The sequence below is a fragment of the Petromyzon marinus genome, chromosome 39 (assembly GCF_048934315.1).
Source record: "Petromyzon marinus isolate PM22_M1 ecotype Great Lakes invasive population chromosome 39, UKy_Petmar_22M1.pri1.0, whole genome shotgun sequence".
Classification (NCBI taxonomy): domain Eukaryota; kingdom Metazoa; phylum Chordata; class Hyperoartia; order Petromyzontiformes; family Petromyzontidae; genus Petromyzon; species Petromyzon marinus.
Genome location: NC_133705.1, coordinates 5,813,808 through 5,831,237, shown reverse-complemented (window position 1 = coordinate 5,831,237; position 17,430 = coordinate 5,813,808). Strand labels below are relative to the sequence as shown.

The 17,430-nt window shown below is 62.0% G+C and overlaps 1 protein-coding gene across 10 annotated transcripts in view; it reads right to left on the bottom strand.

Moving 5' to 3' along the window:
• Positions 1-17,430, bottom strand: part of HSPG2 (heparan sulfate proteoglycan 2) — a 217,452-nt gene that overhangs the window by 81,154 nt on the left and 118,868 nt on the right. For 5 of the 10 annotated variants that reach the window (XM_076072845.1, XM_076072848.1, XM_076072846.1 and 2 more), the window contains exons 23-34: positions 16,678-16,857; positions 15,913-16,098; positions 15,271-15,389; positions 14,709-14,820; positions 13,064-13,177; positions 11,575-11,693; positions 11,315-11,401; positions 3,601-3,650; positions 2,562-2,632; positions 2,134-2,274; positions 878-1,066; positions 482-520 (exon numbers count right to left, since the gene is read on the bottom strand). In XM_076072845.1, the coding sequence (XP_075928960.1) occupies positions 482-520; positions 878-1,066; positions 2,134-2,274; positions 2,562-2,632; positions 3,601-3,650; positions 11,315-11,401; positions 11,575-11,693; positions 13,064-13,177; positions 14,709-14,820; positions 15,271-15,389; positions 15,913-16,098; positions 16,678-16,857 (1,407 nt within the window). The remainder of the gene's footprint in view (positions 1-481; positions 521-877; positions 1,067-2,133; positions 2,275-2,561; positions 2,633-3,600; positions 3,651-11,314; positions 11,402-11,574; positions 11,694-13,063; positions 13,178-14,708; positions 14,821-15,270; positions 15,390-15,912; positions 16,099-16,677; positions 16,858-17,430) is intronic. The other 5 variants (XM_076072847.1, XM_076072852.1, XM_076072853.1 and 2 more) reach the window with 2 other exon arrangements.

The following is a 17,430-nucleotide window of genomic DNA, read 5'->3' as shown; positions in this document are numbered from 1 at the left end:
GTGGGCGGAGCTACCTGAGCAGTGGGTGGGGCTACCTTAGCAGTGGGCGGGGCTACCTTAGCAGTGGGCGGGACCAATGTCAGGACACCGCCAGGGAGGTCGCTCAACTCTGCGGGTGATGCAAGTGGTTGAGTGGGCGTGGCTATGTAAAAGTAGGCGGGGCTGGAGGGCGGGAGGGGCTGCCACATCACCATGTGTCCCGGTCGAGCCTCCCAGACGTTTGTAAACTTTAGGTGTTAGTTACAGCGAATGTCCACACACAGTTGTTATGCCGCTGTTATTCTTGGGTTGTTGCTGTTGTTGTTATTTAGTTGTTGCAGGATGGCTGACCCACGTTTCCCGTTTCTCTGCCATTTGAAACGTGCGGGGCAGTGGCACCGCATTCAGTCACAGCAAACGTCCGCAACGCAGTTGCTGCTGCTGCTGTTGTTGTTATTGAGTTGTTGTTGTTGTTGTCGCCGTTGCTGCTCCTGCCGCGTACCTTGTGAGCTCGGCGAATGCGGGCAAACTCTCTCTCCCTCTGCCGGGGTCACGGGGGGGGGGGTGACCCGGTCGCCGCGGAGACGACAGCGATAACGTTACGGACGTCGTTGCGAGGCACGGGGGAGACACGGAGAAAGAGACGGGAGAGACACGGAGGAAGAACGAAGGAAGAACGAATGAGGAGACAGGAGGTGAAATCGGGTGTGGGCGGAACACGCCGTGCGCGCCTGCGTGCGTGCGACTCCGCCTCAAACGAGTACCCGGCGCGTTGCGTGAACATCGCCACTCGCGAGGCAAACGTCGGCCTTCACGGCTGCCCGTCGACAGCACTTGCCCCAACAGCCTGTCAAGGCCATACGAGCGCGCGCCCGAGCGAGCGTCCGAGCGCCGTCACCTTGTCGGACGTGAAGACGGGCGGCAGCCGCCAGTAGTGCGTGTGCGGCGCCAGCTGGCCGAAGGCGGGAGCGGTGACGCGCCCCGGGGCCACGCGCTCCAGCAGCAGCCCGTCGGTGACGACGGCGGTGCGGGCACGGTTCACCAGCGCAAAGCCGTGCTCGCCCCCGGGCTGCAGCCCCATCGTGATCTGCACGCAGGCGCACCGGCAGCAGCAGCATCAGCAGCAGCAGCATCAGCAGCAGCAGCATCATCAGAAGCAGTATCATCATCAGCATCATCATCACCATCAGCAGCAGCATCATCAGAAGCATCATTAGCATCATCACATTTGCCCACCATGTGCCTACGTGCAGACATGTGTCTGCCTACCATGCATGTGCATTGTGTGCCCACGTGCGGCCTTTTGTGTGCCCACGTGTGTGGGGTGCGCCCACCGTGTGTGTATGTGTGCCCACGTGTGTGTGTGTATGTGTGTCCACGTGTGTGTGTGTGTGCCCACGTGTGTGTGTATGTGTGCCCACGTGTGTGTGTGTGTATGCCCACGTGTGTGTGTATGTGTGCCCACGTGTGTGTGTATGTGTGCCCACGTGTGTGTGTATGTGTGCCCACGTGTGTGTGTGTGTATGCCCACGTGTGTGTGTATGTGTGCCCACGTGTGTGTGTATGTGTGCCCACGTGTGTGTGTGCCCACGTGTGTGTGTATGTGTGCCCACGTGTGTGTGTATGTGTGCCCACGTGTGTGTGTATGTGTGCCCACGTGTGTGTGTGTGTATGCCCACGTGTGTGTATGTGTGCCCACGTGTGTGTGTATGTGTGCCCACGTGTGTGTGTGTATGTGTGGAGAGATAGTGTAGCGGTTAGCGCGCTGCGCTATGAACCTGGCGACCCGGGTTCGATTCCCACTCACGGCCAACACCAGTGACGATTATCTGAACCGGTCCCGGGCCTCCCCTAGGTCGACTCAGCCTCAAATGAGTACCTGGTGCGGTGTGTAAACATCGCCACTAGGGAGACAAAGGCGGTCGGGCGTGGTGCTGGCCACCCACCCCCTCGTGTACCGTTCCGGCCTTCAAAGGTGCTCGCTAACAGCACTTACCCCTACAGTCTGTTACAGGCTATATGGGGGATCTTTTATCTTTGTGTGTGTATGTGTGCCCACGTGTGTGTGTATGTGTGCCCACCGTGTGTGTATGTGTGCTCACGTGTGTGTGTGCCCACGTGTGTGTGTGCCCACGTGTGTGTGTGTGTGCCCACCGTGTGGCGGTAGTAGCCGGAGCTGGCGCACTGCCCAGTGACGCCCATGCAGAAGCAGGCGAGGCAGCCGTCGGGGTTGTCGGCGTGGAGGTGGAACGTGCCGGGGCGGCACGTGTCGCACGTACGGCCCTCCACGTTCACCTGGCGCGGCACACCACCACACCACGTTACACACAGACACGCCGCACCACGGCACACCACACCACCACACCACATTACAGACAGACGCGCCGCACCACGGCACACAATACCACCACACCACGTTACACACAGACACGCCGCACCACGGCACACAATACCACCGCACCACGTTACACACATATACACTGCATCGCAAGACACACCACCACCACCACCACACCACGCCACACCACACCACGCCACACCACGCAACGCCACACTACCCGGCGCCGTGGCGCGCACCTCACCTTGCACTGGCAGCCCCTGTGGCTGTCGCACTGATCTCCGGCGCTGCCACGGGGGTCGCAGCGGCATCCCTCTGCGCAACACACACACACACACGTCACACACACACACGTCACTCACACACACACACGTCACTCACACACACACACGTCACTCACACACACACACACGTCACTCACACACACACACGTCACTCACACACACACACGTCACTCACACACACACACGTCACTCACACACACACACGTCACTCACACACACACGTCACTCACACACACACACACGTCACTCACACACACACACACGTCACTCACACGTCACTCACTCACACACACACACGTCACTCACACACACACACGTCACTCACACACACACGTCATTCACACACACACGTCACTCACACACACAGACGTCACTCACACACACGTCACTCACACACACACGTCACACACACACACACGTCACTCACACACACACGTCACTCACACACGTCACTCACACACACACGTCACTCACACACACACACGTCACTCACACACACACCTCACACACACACACACACGTCACTCACACACACACGTCACTCACACACACACACGTCACTCACACACACGTCACTCACACACACACACACGTCACTCACACACACACACACGTCACACACACACGTCACTCACACACACACACACACGTCACTCACACACACACGTCACTCACACACACACACGTCACTCACACACACACACAAGTCACTCACACACACGTCACTCACACACACACACGTCACTCACCCCCGCGCATCACTCACCCGCACGTCGCTCACCCCCGCATGTCACTCACCCCCGCACGTCACTCACTAGCCTGGGCGACCCACACCTGTGTACCTGTGCATATCACTAGTGACCTAAACACCTGTGTACCTGTGCATATCACTGGTGACCCATACACCTGTGTACCTGTGCATATCACAAGTGACTTAAACACCTGCGTACCTGTGTACATCACTGGTGACCCAGACCTGTGTACCTGTGCATATCTCACCTGTGCAGGGCTGGCCAGCTTGGGGATTTCCAGAATATCCCTCCGCACACCTGCACGCACACACACACAAAGATCCCCCATGTGCTGTTAAGCGAGTAGTAGCACCTATGCAGGCCAGCATGGCCTGTATTTTAACACGTGGTAGGGCTTTAGCTACCAATATTATCCATAAGAGGTGTTTTTGGGTTAGATCGCGTCAATATAAATGTGTCGTTAAACTCGCCACCACCCGACACAGCCAATTAGCAAGGTTTGTTACGTAAACAAAGCATGGCAATTCGTCACTAGTGCAGCACGCCTGCACGCACACGAGCACACACACGCACAGCAATTAGCGGTTGTGATTGTGAACCTCTGCTGTACTGGGTCGGCTTTGAGGGGAAATGGAAGGAGGGGAGGAGGAAGGCCCTGGGGGGGGGGGGGGGGAGAAAGAGGTTACTCACCTGGATGAGAGTCTCCATTCACCCGGTCTAACCCAGGGCCTCACCCAGTCTCCATTCACCCGGTCTTACCCGGGGCCTCACCCAGTCTCCATTCACCCAGTCTAACCCTGGGCCTCACCCGGTCTCCATTCACCCGGTCTAACTCAGGGTCTCACCCAGTCTCCATTCACCCAGTCTAACCCGGGACCTCAGCCGGTCTCCATTCACCCAGTCTAACCCAGGGCCTCACCCAGTCTCCATTCACCCGGTCTAACTCAGGGCCTCACCCAGTCTCCATTCACCCAGTCTAACCCAGGGCCTCACCCGGTCTCCATTCACCCAGTCTAACTCAGGGCCTCACCCGGTCTCCATTCACCCAGTCTAACCCAGGGCCTCACCCAGTCTCCATTCACCCAGTCTAACCCAGGGCCTCACCCGGTCTCCATTCACCCGGTCTAACTCAGGGCCTCACCCGGTCTCCATTCACCCGGTCTAACTCAGGGTCTCACCCAGTCTCCATTCACCCAGTCTAACCCAGGGCCTCACCCAGTCTCCATTCACCCAGTCTAACCCAGGGCCTCACCCAGTCTCCATTCACCCGGTCTAACTCAGGGCCTCACCCAGTCTCCATTCACCCAGTCTAACCCGGGACCTCAGCCGGTCTCCATTCACCCAGCCTCACCCGGGGACTCACCCGGTCTCCATTCGCCCAGTCTAACTCAGGGCCTCACCCAGTCTCCATTCACCCAGTCTAACCCAGGGCCTCACCCTGTCTCTATTCATCCAGTCTAACCCAGGGTCTCACCCAGTCTCCATTCACCCAGTCTAACTCAGGGCCTCACCCAGTCTCCATTCACCCAGTCTCACCCGGGGCCTCACCCGGTCTCCATTCACCCAGTCTAACCCAGGGTCTCACCCAGTCTCCATTCACCCAGTCTAACCCAGGGCCTCACCCAGTCTCCATTCACCCAGTCTAACCCAGGGCCTCACCCGGTCTCCATTCACCCGGTCTAACCCGGGGCCTCAGCCGATCTCCATTCACCCAGTCTCACCCGGGGCCTCACCCAGTCTCCATTCACCCTCTCCCCAGCCCGCCTCTGCGTGTGTCTTAGCGTGACTCTGTGATAACCCCTGAGCCAGCACAGGGCCCTCGCGTACTACGGGGTGATTTTCCCACTGGCTATTTGCCGAGCCCAGCGGGAACCAAACCGTGCTACGCTGCTGGCTTCACAAGAAGAAGACATCTGAAACTTGCTCGGGGGGGCCAAGCAGGGCCAGGGGGAGTGGGGAGGGGCTGATGACATCAGTCGGTACGCGGTGAGGACGCAGCGTCACCCACGTGCTTCTCGACTCGCTTGCTGCGCGTGAGCTCAATGGCAGGGCTCGGGTTTTTTGCGGTGGAAAAATGGCTCCGGCGCCTTTTAAGTGTCGCCGGGGGCTGGGTCGGCACGGTCCTCGTGCGGCTCGGTGAAGTGTGAGAGGGATACGAGCTGTCTGCCACTATGCCCCACACGGAGACAAAGCCCTGCCCCTGTATAGCCTTAACAGACTGTAGGGGCAACTGCTGTTAGCCAGTAGCACCTATGAAGGCAGGCATGACACAATAGGGGATGGGTGGCCAGCACCACGCCCGGCTGCCTTCGTCTCCCCAGTTGGCGATGTTTGCTTACCGCACCGGGCACTCTTTTGAGGCCCAGTCGACCTAGAGGAGGGCCCAGGGATCGGTTCAGATGATCTATCACCAGTGTTGGTGACCGTATGTGGGAATCGAACTCGGGTCTCTGCCAGGTCCCGTAGCGCAGTACGGCGCTAACCGCTGCACTACCGGCTCCCCCGCGGACACGGGCGCTTGAGGGGCATGTTGCACTGTCGCCCCCAAATCGGCGCGGTCGCCCCCTCATCCCCGTTGGCACATGGCAGCCGGGCCTCGTGGCTCGACGCAACCGGAGAGCGGCGGCGTGGCAACGGCACGTTCGACAGAGATGGAACCGGAGCATCGTCGTAACAGAATCGGAAGAAAAACTAAAATAACCTTATAGGTACCGAGGCTCCCAGAAGGCCATGCGGGAGGGCTGTGTGTGGCACAGTTTGGCGCCAGCTATCGTAGAGTGGCGGCGGTCACGTCGCTACAGTTCTCTGCGGTGAGTAACGATGTCTGTAAAAACAGCGGCGCTGCTACGCCTCTCTAAATAAAATTAACGCTGAGCCGCTCGCGTGTTCCGAGATTCGTCGGTGAACGGGGATACCACCCACACCCTGCAACTTGCAGACGTCTCGGAACGGGGGAGGAGACCCCATTTGGGACCCAAATATCATCAACGCACCTCCCCCTTCCTTCGACAATCCTCCTCGAAGGTTGCCGGCGGCGTGACCATCGACCGCATCGGAACATCAGCAGGCCGATGCACCGCACCTCCTCCATGAGCGGAAAAAAAATGGAAGACGCAGCCACTGTGGCCATGGAACCCAAACTGCGGAGCGCACAGTGAACCCACTGCGTGCTGGGCTCGTTCAACGAAGGAGGAGGAGTATCTGAGCTGCACGAACTCTCTCCTAAAGCCCTCTCGTGGCTGGCAGAACTCGACATTGGCGTCGAGCCCCTGAACGCGGTGCCATGGCCAAGACGAAGGAGGAGGGAGAGGCAATTCTAAGAATTCCAAGATGCTGACGATGGCAATGCTGACGATGATGGTGATGATGGTGATGACGACATTGATGGTGGTGGTGGTGATGATGATGATGATGGTGGTGGTGGTGATGATGATGATGATGGTGGTGATGATGATGGTGGTCCCGATGAATGGTGGTGGTGACGACCATGACGATGACGACGATGATGACGACGATGGTGACGATGATGACAATGGTGGTGATGATGACGATGATGGTGATGATGATGATGACGATGGTGACGATCATGATGGTGGTGGTGATGACGATGGTGATGATGGTGACGATGGTGACGACGATGGTGGTGATGATGGTGGTGATGATGGCGACGATGGTGACGATGGTGACGATGATGATGATGGTGACGATGATGGTGATGATGACGATGATGATGACGTGGAGCTCCGAGGCTCGTGCTTGTTTCTGCACCGATGCCAACAATGTCCTTTCCTCTACGTTGCGTTTTTATTAACTCAGCCTGCAGCAGCACAGACGGCTTAGACACACACCAGCACGGGCAGTGTGGGTGTGTCAGGGATGTGTGTGTGGGCGTGTGTCAGGGATGTGTGTGTGGGCGTGTGTCAGGGGCGTGTGTGTGTCAGGGATGTGTGTGTGGGTGTGTGTCAGGGATGTGTGTGTGGGTGTGTGTCAGGGATGTGTGTGTGGGTGTGTGTCAGGGATGTGTGTGTGTGTGTCAGGGATGTGTGTGTGGGTGGGTGGGTGTCAGGGCTGTGTGTGTGGGTGTGTGTCAGGGATGTGTGTGGGTGTCAGGGCTGTGTGTGTGTGTTAGAGCCGCGTGTGTGTGTCTGTGAGGGCGTCGGGGCTGTGTGTGTGAGGTTACCAAGGACATGTGCCCACGAACCCTTTTACTTTGCACTTAATCTGAAAAACCTCTAAGTAACGGTTCACTCAAACGCACGGTCCATGCGCGTATCACACACGCGTGTTTGTGCGTATGTGTGCGTGCACTTTCCCTAACAGTCTGCTCAGGCTATATACGGGAGAACCTTCGTCTTTGTGCGTGCGTGCGTGTGGCAATACGCGGGCCCGTCAGTCCGGGATGACGTGCAGCGGGACGGCGAGGCGGCCCAGCGCCAGGTACAGCCCCCCGTGCCCACGGCCGCGGCCCCCCGCGGCACCGCGCCCGGCGCCACCCGAGGCCGGCTGCCCTCTGCTGCCCCCCACGCCCACCACGGTCTGCCCACGCACAAACTCGAGCACTTCCTGCAGACGCAACGCGGAGGCCCTCGCACTGCCGCTGCCGCCGCCACCACGTCCCCCCACGGGCCTGGCCGTCGTGCGGGCGGTGGGGCCCCCCGGCGCCACCTCCGGCTCGTCGCCGTCGCAGCGCCGCGCGGGAGGCGCCGCCGCGACGGCGGCGGCGGCGACGCCCGCGCTGCCGGCAGCCGGCCGGGCCGTCGGCGGTGGCGGTTTCATCGCGGCCGAGCCGTCGCCGGATGTCGCATCGTCCTCCGCCAGGCCGCCCGGGGCGGAGCCGTCGTGCCGCCGGGCGGGCACAGTGGGGGGGCGCCGGCCTGGCGCGGGGCGGCCCCCTTCGTCGCCAGGGAGCCTGGGTTGCGTCGACGCGGAGGCGTTTCTCCGACTGCTGCGGACGCGTAGGGGTCCACCCGAGTATCCACCAGAATGTCCACCTGGAGCTTTGCTCAGGGTCCCACCCATTCCGCTCCCCACTGACTCGCGTTCCCCGGGCTGCTGCTGCTGCTGTTGTGGCTTTTGCCGGTCCTCCCAAGTCTGTGTGTTGCCCAGCGTGGCCCCAGGTCCCACGGTGGCCTCGCTGCCCGCTTGCCCGCCCGCGTGCCCGCCCACGCCGTCCCCCAGCCTCTGCCGGAGCTCGGAGATCTGCGCGGCGTGGCCCGCGGCGAGCAGCTCGGCGTGCTCCAGCCGGCCCCGCGCGGCGCTCGCCTCCGCCTCCGCGCCGTCCGCGCGCAGCTCGGAGGCCGCGATGCGGCCGAGCGCGGCGGCGACCTCGCGGCGCAGCTCGGACAGAGAGCGCCGCACGGCTCCCAGCGCCCGCGACAGCTTCTGCTGCCGGCGCCGCAGCGAGCTCACGGCCCGCGCTGTCCTCCCCAGCAGCCCCTCCAACGTCGCCACCCGGTGGCCCCACGGCAAGAGGGGGGCGGCCGCGTCCCGCGTGGATGCGTCCGGCGTATTCGCGTCGCTGAGTTCCCTTTGGGCGGAGGTTGCGGGAGCGGGGACGGTGCTATCCGTTGCGTCCGGCGCGCCCCGTGGTGTCCCCGACCGTGGATTCGGCAGGACAAGGTTGAGGGGCGGCCGCCGCCGCCCCCCCCGCCGAGCCGACGGGGGCGGATGCGTCGCCGCCGCCACCGTGGCCGCCGCGGCCGCCGCTTCTGCCTCCTTCGCGTCGTCTCCGGCGCCGCTCCCCACCTCGGGCCGCTCGGAGCCGCTCACCGCGGCCTCGCCTTCGGCCTCGTGCTCCCAGTGCCGGGCGCTCCGGGACGCGGCGACCGCCACCGGCACGGTGCCGGGGAACGCCGGCCCTCCGCCCGGGAAGTCAAGCAGGCTGGGCCGGACGGGCACGGCGGGGCCGCCCGCCCACAGCGAGCACCCCACGGGGATGAGCTGCTCTGACCGCAGGAAGGGGAGGCGCTTGCCGGGGCATCGGCTCGCGACGGAGTCACCGGGGGGGCCCGTGATGCCCGCGCCCGCAGGGTCATCTGCGTACACCACCACTCTTCACCGGCAGGGACGACAGTCAGCCATCAACAACACCGCCATCGCAGCCGGCGCCGGGAAGCGGAAGCCGAGAGGCAAGGAAGGCAAACGGCGCCGCGGCCACGGCCGCCGGGTCGGCGGGCGCGGGAACCCGCGGCGCGGTTAATCGGCAGCGCCATTAATCGGCAGAGGCAGGGTTAGTGTCCGGGGGCCTGGGCATCCCAGGGGTCTTTCTTAGAAACCTCCTCGGCGTGGCCTCCCCTGGGTGAACTTCAGGGATGCCCTACCGAACCCAGGTGATTCGTGGGACCTCGGGCACGTTTGTGATTCACCGGCGAGACCTCACAGCAGCCCCTGGGGCTTTACTTCCACCTGCCGACCCAGGTGGCCGGGACCACAGCCGCTCCACCGAGAGGCTCGTCTGAGTGGCTGGTCGTTGGGTCGCGGTGCCAGATGTCGCTAATCTCCAGCGTGTGGGCGACGAAGCGGATGTCCTCCGAGGTGACGGAGCGATGGAATTTGGCTCTGTGCACAGGCGCAGGACGGATTATTACGACATCGTGGGATCGTGAGAGGGTGGCGGTGGCTCGGCGGGGAGGCCTTCATCCAGCAGTTGATTGACCATGGCCGACGACGACGACGATCATTTTCCAACCCCCAAATCCCAAGGCTCGGACCGAGCCACGCGCACGGCCGATGACTGCGTAGGCCGCCGCTACCTCCGGGGTACAGATCCCCCGCGGTGGCGTCCTCACTCAGCCCGGAAGGGTGAAACCTTGGTATGTTGGCCCCCCCAACCCACTTCCTGTCCTGTTGCCTGCCCCCCCCCCCCAAACTCGTCTCACCACCTAGGATGCCGGCAGTCACGGCTGAGCAGCGCGACCCCCCCCCCGAGTGTTAGGCCCGGTCCGCGCGGTGCAACGTTTACAGAGCGGCTCGCCCCCAATCGCCGTCGCCCGCTGGGGCCCATCGGCAGGCAAGCTGCCGCGCACTAGGAATCTGCCGATGATAGCGCCAAGAGAGCATGAAGGCCATGGCTCGGCATCCCCTCCATCAACGGGCCAAACCTCGCGACACCGTACCTGGCCCGTTGGCGCGCCGTCCTTGGAATGTGCCCTGGCGCAAGGAATGAGAGAGATTGTTGCGGCTGCCCCTGTCCAATTTCCTCCCACCACCACCACCCCACCCCCCCATCTTCGTCCCGTTGTGGTTGCACCGCCTGCACGCTCGATAGCTCCGCGCCCGTCGATTGCGGCTCACGTCAAAGAAGGCGACGTCACGCATTGCTCCGTCTGTCGCGGAAAAGTTTTCCGCAGACTTCTCCGGGCGCGTCGGCGATGGTCGGAGTGAAATCGGCGGTTTAAACGGGTGACGCTTGGGAGCGAAAGTCGCCCCCCCCCCCCCGATAAGCGTCGCCCCCGCATCGCCCCCCCCCCTCCCCAGCGTCGCCCTGTAACACTCGCTACGCGTGGACCAGGCATGAAGCTTCAAGCAGCAGTTAGAGCCGGCGCGCGTTCCTCCAGTTTCCTCCCACAATGCAACAGAAATTTCCCACGAGCACCGCTGCCCAAACGTCCCACCGCAGGGACCCTTCCGGACGAAGGGAGGATCGGGAATCGGTGACGCTTCCCCGGATGGTGGATAAGACACAAAAGACAAAGATCCCCCGTGTAGCCTTTTACAGACTGTTGGGGCAAGTGCTGTCAGCGAGTGGCACCTATGAAGGCTGGCACGGCACACGAGGTCATTGCGTGCTGAACAATGGTGGTCTGAGAATGTTTGACCCTGCGCCTGCGTAGTGATCGCTGCCAGGTTGGTGAAGGCAGCGGGGGCGGGGGGGGCACAGACGTGGGGGGGTACGTGGGTCTCTGTACAAGATAGCGCTGGTGTGCGGGTACCTGCATGAGATACACCGGCAAATGTCGTACCTGTCACAGAAGCGGCCGGTGTGCCCTGGTGGGCAAGTGGTGCAGGTTGCCTGCCCGTCCGAGTCTCGGTAGCACGACCCCGGGCTCCTGCGTGCACGCGGGGCCACAGGGGAGTTCCGCATTTTACCCTCCGCCCACGCGAGCTAGGCGGGTGTTGTGAGCGATGCCGGGGGAGAGCAGGGGGGGGGGTCGCTGGGTGACGTACTTGGGTGGTGGAGGGGGGTGGGGTACGGGGAGGTGCTGTGGGGGGGGGGGCGTACTGTCCGATGGGGGGGCAGGGGCAGGGTCTGCAGGCGTCGGGGCCCCCCGTGGAAGGGTCTCCGTAGAAGCCCGGCTTGCAGCGGTCGCACCGGGGCCCGTCAGTGTTGTGCTGGCAGCTCTGAGTGGTGAGAACGCGTCGGGGGAGGGGGGCGGGGGAGACATGCAGGGGGACATGGAAGGGACACGCGGGGACACGCGTGGGGAGATACGGGGGGACACGTGGACAGACACGTGGGGGGACACGTGGGGGGACACGTGGGGACACGTGGACAGACACGTGGGGGGACACGTGGGGGACACGCGGGGGGACACGTGGGGGACACGTGGGGGACACGTGGGGGGACACGTGGGGGGACACGTGGGGGACACGTAGGGACATGAGAAAACACGCATAGGATCACCATCATAATCACTACCATCGCTTCCATTACCATCATCATTACCATCACCATCGCGATCATCATTACCATTATTACGATACCCACTACCATCACCATCATCATTACCATCACCATCGCGATAATCACGACCATCACTGTCACCATTCCATCATTACCATCGTCACCACCATCACTTTCACTGCCACCACTTATCACCACAATCCTTACCAGAATTACCATGATTACCATGGTTACCATCACTACCATAACTGGTATTATTATCATTATTCTATATTATTACCATCCAGCAGGGTGGCCTCATGCTGCAAGGGCTGTCTCTGTGAATCTGTGTCTGTCTCGCTATAAGTGTTTCTGTCCCTGACTCTGTCTGTCTGCCCGTCTTTCTAGGTCTCCCTCTGTCCGCCTTTGTCGTTCTCGCTAAGCGTGTCTCTCTCTGTGGCCCTGTCTATTTGTCTGTCCGCGTATCTTTGTCTGCCTCTGTCTGCCTCTGTCTGTCCGTATGCCTGCCTGCCTGCCTGCCTCTTGGTATGGCTCTCTGCACGCTTGTCCATCCCAGGAGACATTAACAGATGAAAGGGATATTAAGCCATGGGTAAATAAACTGGTCGGAAACAACCACGTTCGTGCGCGGATTCTGCAGCCGGTGACCGGGGTGCATCTTTGGGCCCCGACAGAATTGAATTTAGCAGCGCGGCAGCCGGCGACACGTGGCAGCTGTCTGGCCAAGGGTGTTTTGGGCAGAGCTGCGGTCAACGCGGTCTGGCTTCCCCTGGACAGGTTCCCCACGAACGACAGAACCTCATGCCAATTGGTTCGTCGTTACGAGAGTCACCGTGAACCCCCCCCCCCCCCCCCCCACGTCACAGCACGGACGGACAGCGCTGGTGCATCGACATCCTCAGCCCGAGTTCGACATCGATAATTCACAAGTAAAAAGAGCGCGTTCCTACCGCCTCCCCTGGATTTCCCCTAACCCTCCGTGACCACGAGCTTTGTCCTGACGCTGACCCCGACAACGATCGTGAACCCACCAGGCCGCCCCCCATTTCCGCCCCCGCGCGTGGGCCCCACCCGGCCCCGTACGTACCAGGCAGAGGCCAGACTGCGCGTCACAGTCGTTGGAGTGGCCCTGGCAGTCGCAGCGCACGCACATGCCCAGGTACAGGCCGACCTCGGAGCGCGTAAAGCCAAAAGCGCAGTCCTGTCCCGCGCCGCGGGCGCCACGGCACGCGGCGAGGGAGGCAAGCCGGGGTTAGGGGGGGAGGGGTGGGCAGTGAGGAGGAGCAAGGCTCTGTTAGGGGTCGCGCCACGAGGCCCCCGGTCCGGAAACCCCCACGCGCGCTCCGCTCCACGTTTTCTTTTTCCGCTACGCTACCCCCTCCCCTCCCGCACCGCTACCGGTTGCTGCTTCCAGGTGGAGCCAGCAGCCCCACCGGCTAAACGCCGGCTACACCGGTTGCGCCTGAGCCGTAAGATAAACCGGTACCGGCCGAGACGATAAGCCAACCTCAGAGCTCTTTAACTTGCCGACAACACCTTAACATATACAGAGGACCGCAAGGCTTGGCCATTTGTTAGCGCCAGCTCGCAGCGTGGCTGCTGCCGATGCCTCCCCGCTCGTCCGTGGTTCCTCCTCGTTGGGCCCCCCGAGTCGTCCCCTCTCTCGGCGACGGCGGTGGCAGCGGCGCAACTCGAAATTATACGGCCAGTTAAGAGTCGGGAGTTTTGTTGGCTCGGGAGCAGTCGCTGAAATTCGACATCTGCTCTGGGCCCACGGACTGTGGTGTCCGGGAGTTCGGGTAAAAAAAAAGACGTGGAGTGGACTATGCTGGGGTCGTGACCCGGACTCGCAGAGCACCGTGGGTGGGAGGAGGAGGGAGAGGGAGGGGGAGGGAGGGGTGGGTGGGGGGGTTATGGGCAGCAAACTGGTGGAGTCAGGATAGGGGGGGGTCACAGGTCAACTGAGGGGGGAGGGGTCACAGGTTAGGGGTCACAGGTTAGGACATGCGAACATCACTCGCACACCGACATGTTAACGCGCGAGCGGCAGGCCAGACGCTGTTACCGCGCTCGGCGCCGTGGCGACGTCGCCGCGTCTGTTAGGGAGGCCAGCGCCGGTCGGCATGGTGACGTGCGGCTCACAGTTCACGGATTAATTAGCGTCAAGAGGGAGCGGCAGGGCAGGCCCAGGCAGCGGCCATTCTCCAACGACGGCACCCGGACGGGCGGCTCCGAGAATCTCCCCGTTGCTCTCCCACGAGGCCACCCACGGAAGCTTTCCACCACGAAACCAGAGCCGTGCCTGAGCCATGCCAAAACCGGCCGCAGGTGCGGCTCGGAAGGCTGCTGTCTTTCCACAGCACAGCCCCGAGCCGCGCCGATGACGTCACGCGCACGGTGAACGAGCGCAGACGGGCTCGGGTGACGCGGTGACGTCGCGCGAGAGTTAACGACTGGTGCCAGTTGCATTAAACACGTCATTAGCCCCGCCCCTGGCCCTGCTTGGCCCCCGGAGCGCGGTTTGTTCCCGGCATGGCTTGGCAAATTGCCAGCGGAAAACAACCCGTGCCATGAGGGCCACGTGCTGGCTCGGTTCAGTTGTGGCAGTGGAAAAATATGTACCGGAATGATGTTCTCAACCCCGCCACCCTCCGACGCCCCCCCCCCTGCATTCCCCCCCACCCCCGCCCACTATAGTCACCATCACGTGATGGAGACAGAGGGGAAGTCACCTGACAGGAAGTTCCGCGGTAGCCGGTGGGGCAGATGCACTCCTCCACCTCGTAGGCACGGCCCAGCCCCGTCTCCATGGGAACAGCGACGTCCAGGGTCATGTCCTTGATGCTGCGGTCACACGGGAGGGTGGGGGAGGGCGGTATGGGGGGCAAAGGTCATGGGGTCATGGGGTTAGAGGATCACAGTGAGTTCATCGGTAGTGTTTCTGTTTTCAGGTGGAGGTTGGTGGCTGAGCCAGTGGATGGCTACAGGAGTAGCCTGGTGAACATCTGTAGACTAACACAGAGACCCACAGACTCACATAGAGATCCACAGACTCACGCAGAGACCCAAAGACTCACATAGAGACCCACACACTCATATAGAGACCCATAGACTCGCACAGAGATCCACAGACTCACGCAGAGACCCACAGACTCAAACAGATATCCATAGACTCTTGTAGTGACCCATAGACTCACATAGAGACCCAATGACTTGCATAGAGACCCTAAACTTGCATAGCCAGGGGCTGTGAGTAGTAGAGGTGGATGCGCTGTGAGGAGGTGTGGCGTGCACCTAGCCTGGCGCGTGTTGTCGGTGTAGGTGGCCCGGACGAGCAGGACGGCGACGTCTGCGAGCGCCATGAGCAGGTGCTCGCGCGAGCAGGGCTGCCCGTCCGCCCGTCGCCATGATGACTGGGGAACGGGCACACGGCACGAGGTAGCATTACAACAACAACAATGATGATGATAACGATATACAATAAAACCTTGGATTGCGAGCATAATTCGTTCCGGAAACGTGTTTGTAATCCAAAGCACTCGTATATCAAAGCACTCAGTTGTGATCACGTGACGCTCGTCTTGCAAAACACTCGCCGACCAAGTGACTCGCAAGCCAAGGTTTTGCTGTATAGTGTCGGCTTGCAACGCTGTGCCGCATCCACGTGGCGCCTGCTCCTCGCTCTCGCAGCGAGACAGAGAGGATGACTCGGAGGCGCCACGGGGAGGAACCGCGAACAGCGAGGATCCAGCGTCACTGTCAATGACCCCACCCCCAAGCTCTGCCGTCCTCTACGTATCACGAGCTGCTGCCATCCAGAGAAGCAGGAGGAAACCGAAGCGCAACGGAGAAAACCCACGGCAGTGGCGGCGGTGGTGGCGGGGGGGGGGGGGGGGGTTGTGGGTGGTGGGGGACGGTATGACAGCTCCCCCTTACCTCCCGCATGGGGATGCGTAGCGGCGTGGAGGCCCCAGGCTGCGGCGGTGCGTTGAGGCGGTGCTCCAGCGAGATGTCGTTGCCCTGCAGCAGCACGTCCGCCAGCGACGGCGCAGCGTGCGCCGTCGCGCCGGGGGACGCCTCGTAGCGCACGGTGACGCGCAGCTCCCCTCCGTACGCCGTCACCTGCGGGCGCGGGGAGACGCACGCACGCGGACGCTGCTCGGTGACACCAAAGGCGAAGATGCCGCCCCCCCCTCCCCCGTGCTGGGCCGAGTGCCGCTAGCGAGTGACGAGTGTGGAGGCCGTCACGGAGCACCGACGAGGTGGTGGTGGTGGTGGTGTGGCAAGCACTACGCGCAGCCGCATTTGGTCTCCCGCACCGTGCCGGGTACTGGGCCGACCTAGGGGAGGCCCAGGACCGGTTCAGATAATCATCACCGGCGTTGGCCATGAGCGGGAATCGAAACCGGGCCACCGGGTTCGTAGCGCGTTGCGCTAAGCGCTGTACCACCGCTCCCCACGTGGGCACGCACACACACACAAACACACACGTGGGCACACACACACACGTGGGCACACACACACACGTGGGCACACAAACGTGGACACACACACACACGTGCGCTTGTGACGCTCACAGCTGGCCACGCGGCCGCCCCCCCGCCCCCCCCCCGCCCCCCCGGCCTCCCATTGCCCACGTAGAAGGGGTGGGGTTGCGAGCGGCCCCGTGCCAGCTGCTGCCCTCGCTCTGCCCTCGCACACCTTGTCCCCGCGGAAGCGGTCGGGCAGCGCCCAGTAGAGCGGCGTCGCGGGCAGCGTGTTGAAGCTGTAGACGAAGATGGCGTCGCCGCGGAACACCAGCTCGTCGCGGAAGGTGCGCCCGCTGGCCAGCTCCGTCAGCTGGTACAGGGGCTGCTCCCTCGCCGAGAAGTCCGCTCGCACCTGCCAGCCAGGGGGGAGGGGGTGCGGGCAGAGGAAGTTAGTGGCACGCCTGGGCACGCCTGCGGGTGTCTAACCACGCCTGAGCACACCTGAGGATGTCTAACCACACCTGGGCATACCTTAGGGTGTCTAACCACACCTGAGCACACCTGAGGATGTCTAACCACACCTGGGCATACCTGGACACACCTGGGCATACCTGGGCACACCTGAGGGTGTCTAACCACACCTGAGCACACCTGAGGATGTCTAACCACACCTTGGCATACCTAAAGGTGTCTAACCACACCTGGGCACACCTGGGCATACCTTAGGGTGTCTAACCACGTGTTGCGCTGGGCAAACCTAGGCACACATTGACAACAAAGACATAGGTCCCCCATATGGCGCTAACAAACCGCTTGGGTAAGTGCTGTTAGCGAGTAGCACCTATGAAGGCTGGCACGGCACACGAGGGGGTGGGAGGCCAACACCCCGCCTGCCCTCCTTTGTAGACACCGCACCAGGTACTGCTTTTTGTGTTTAGTTTCTTGTCCGACTCCCGCACCTCCGATTAGCACGGTGCGAAAGAAA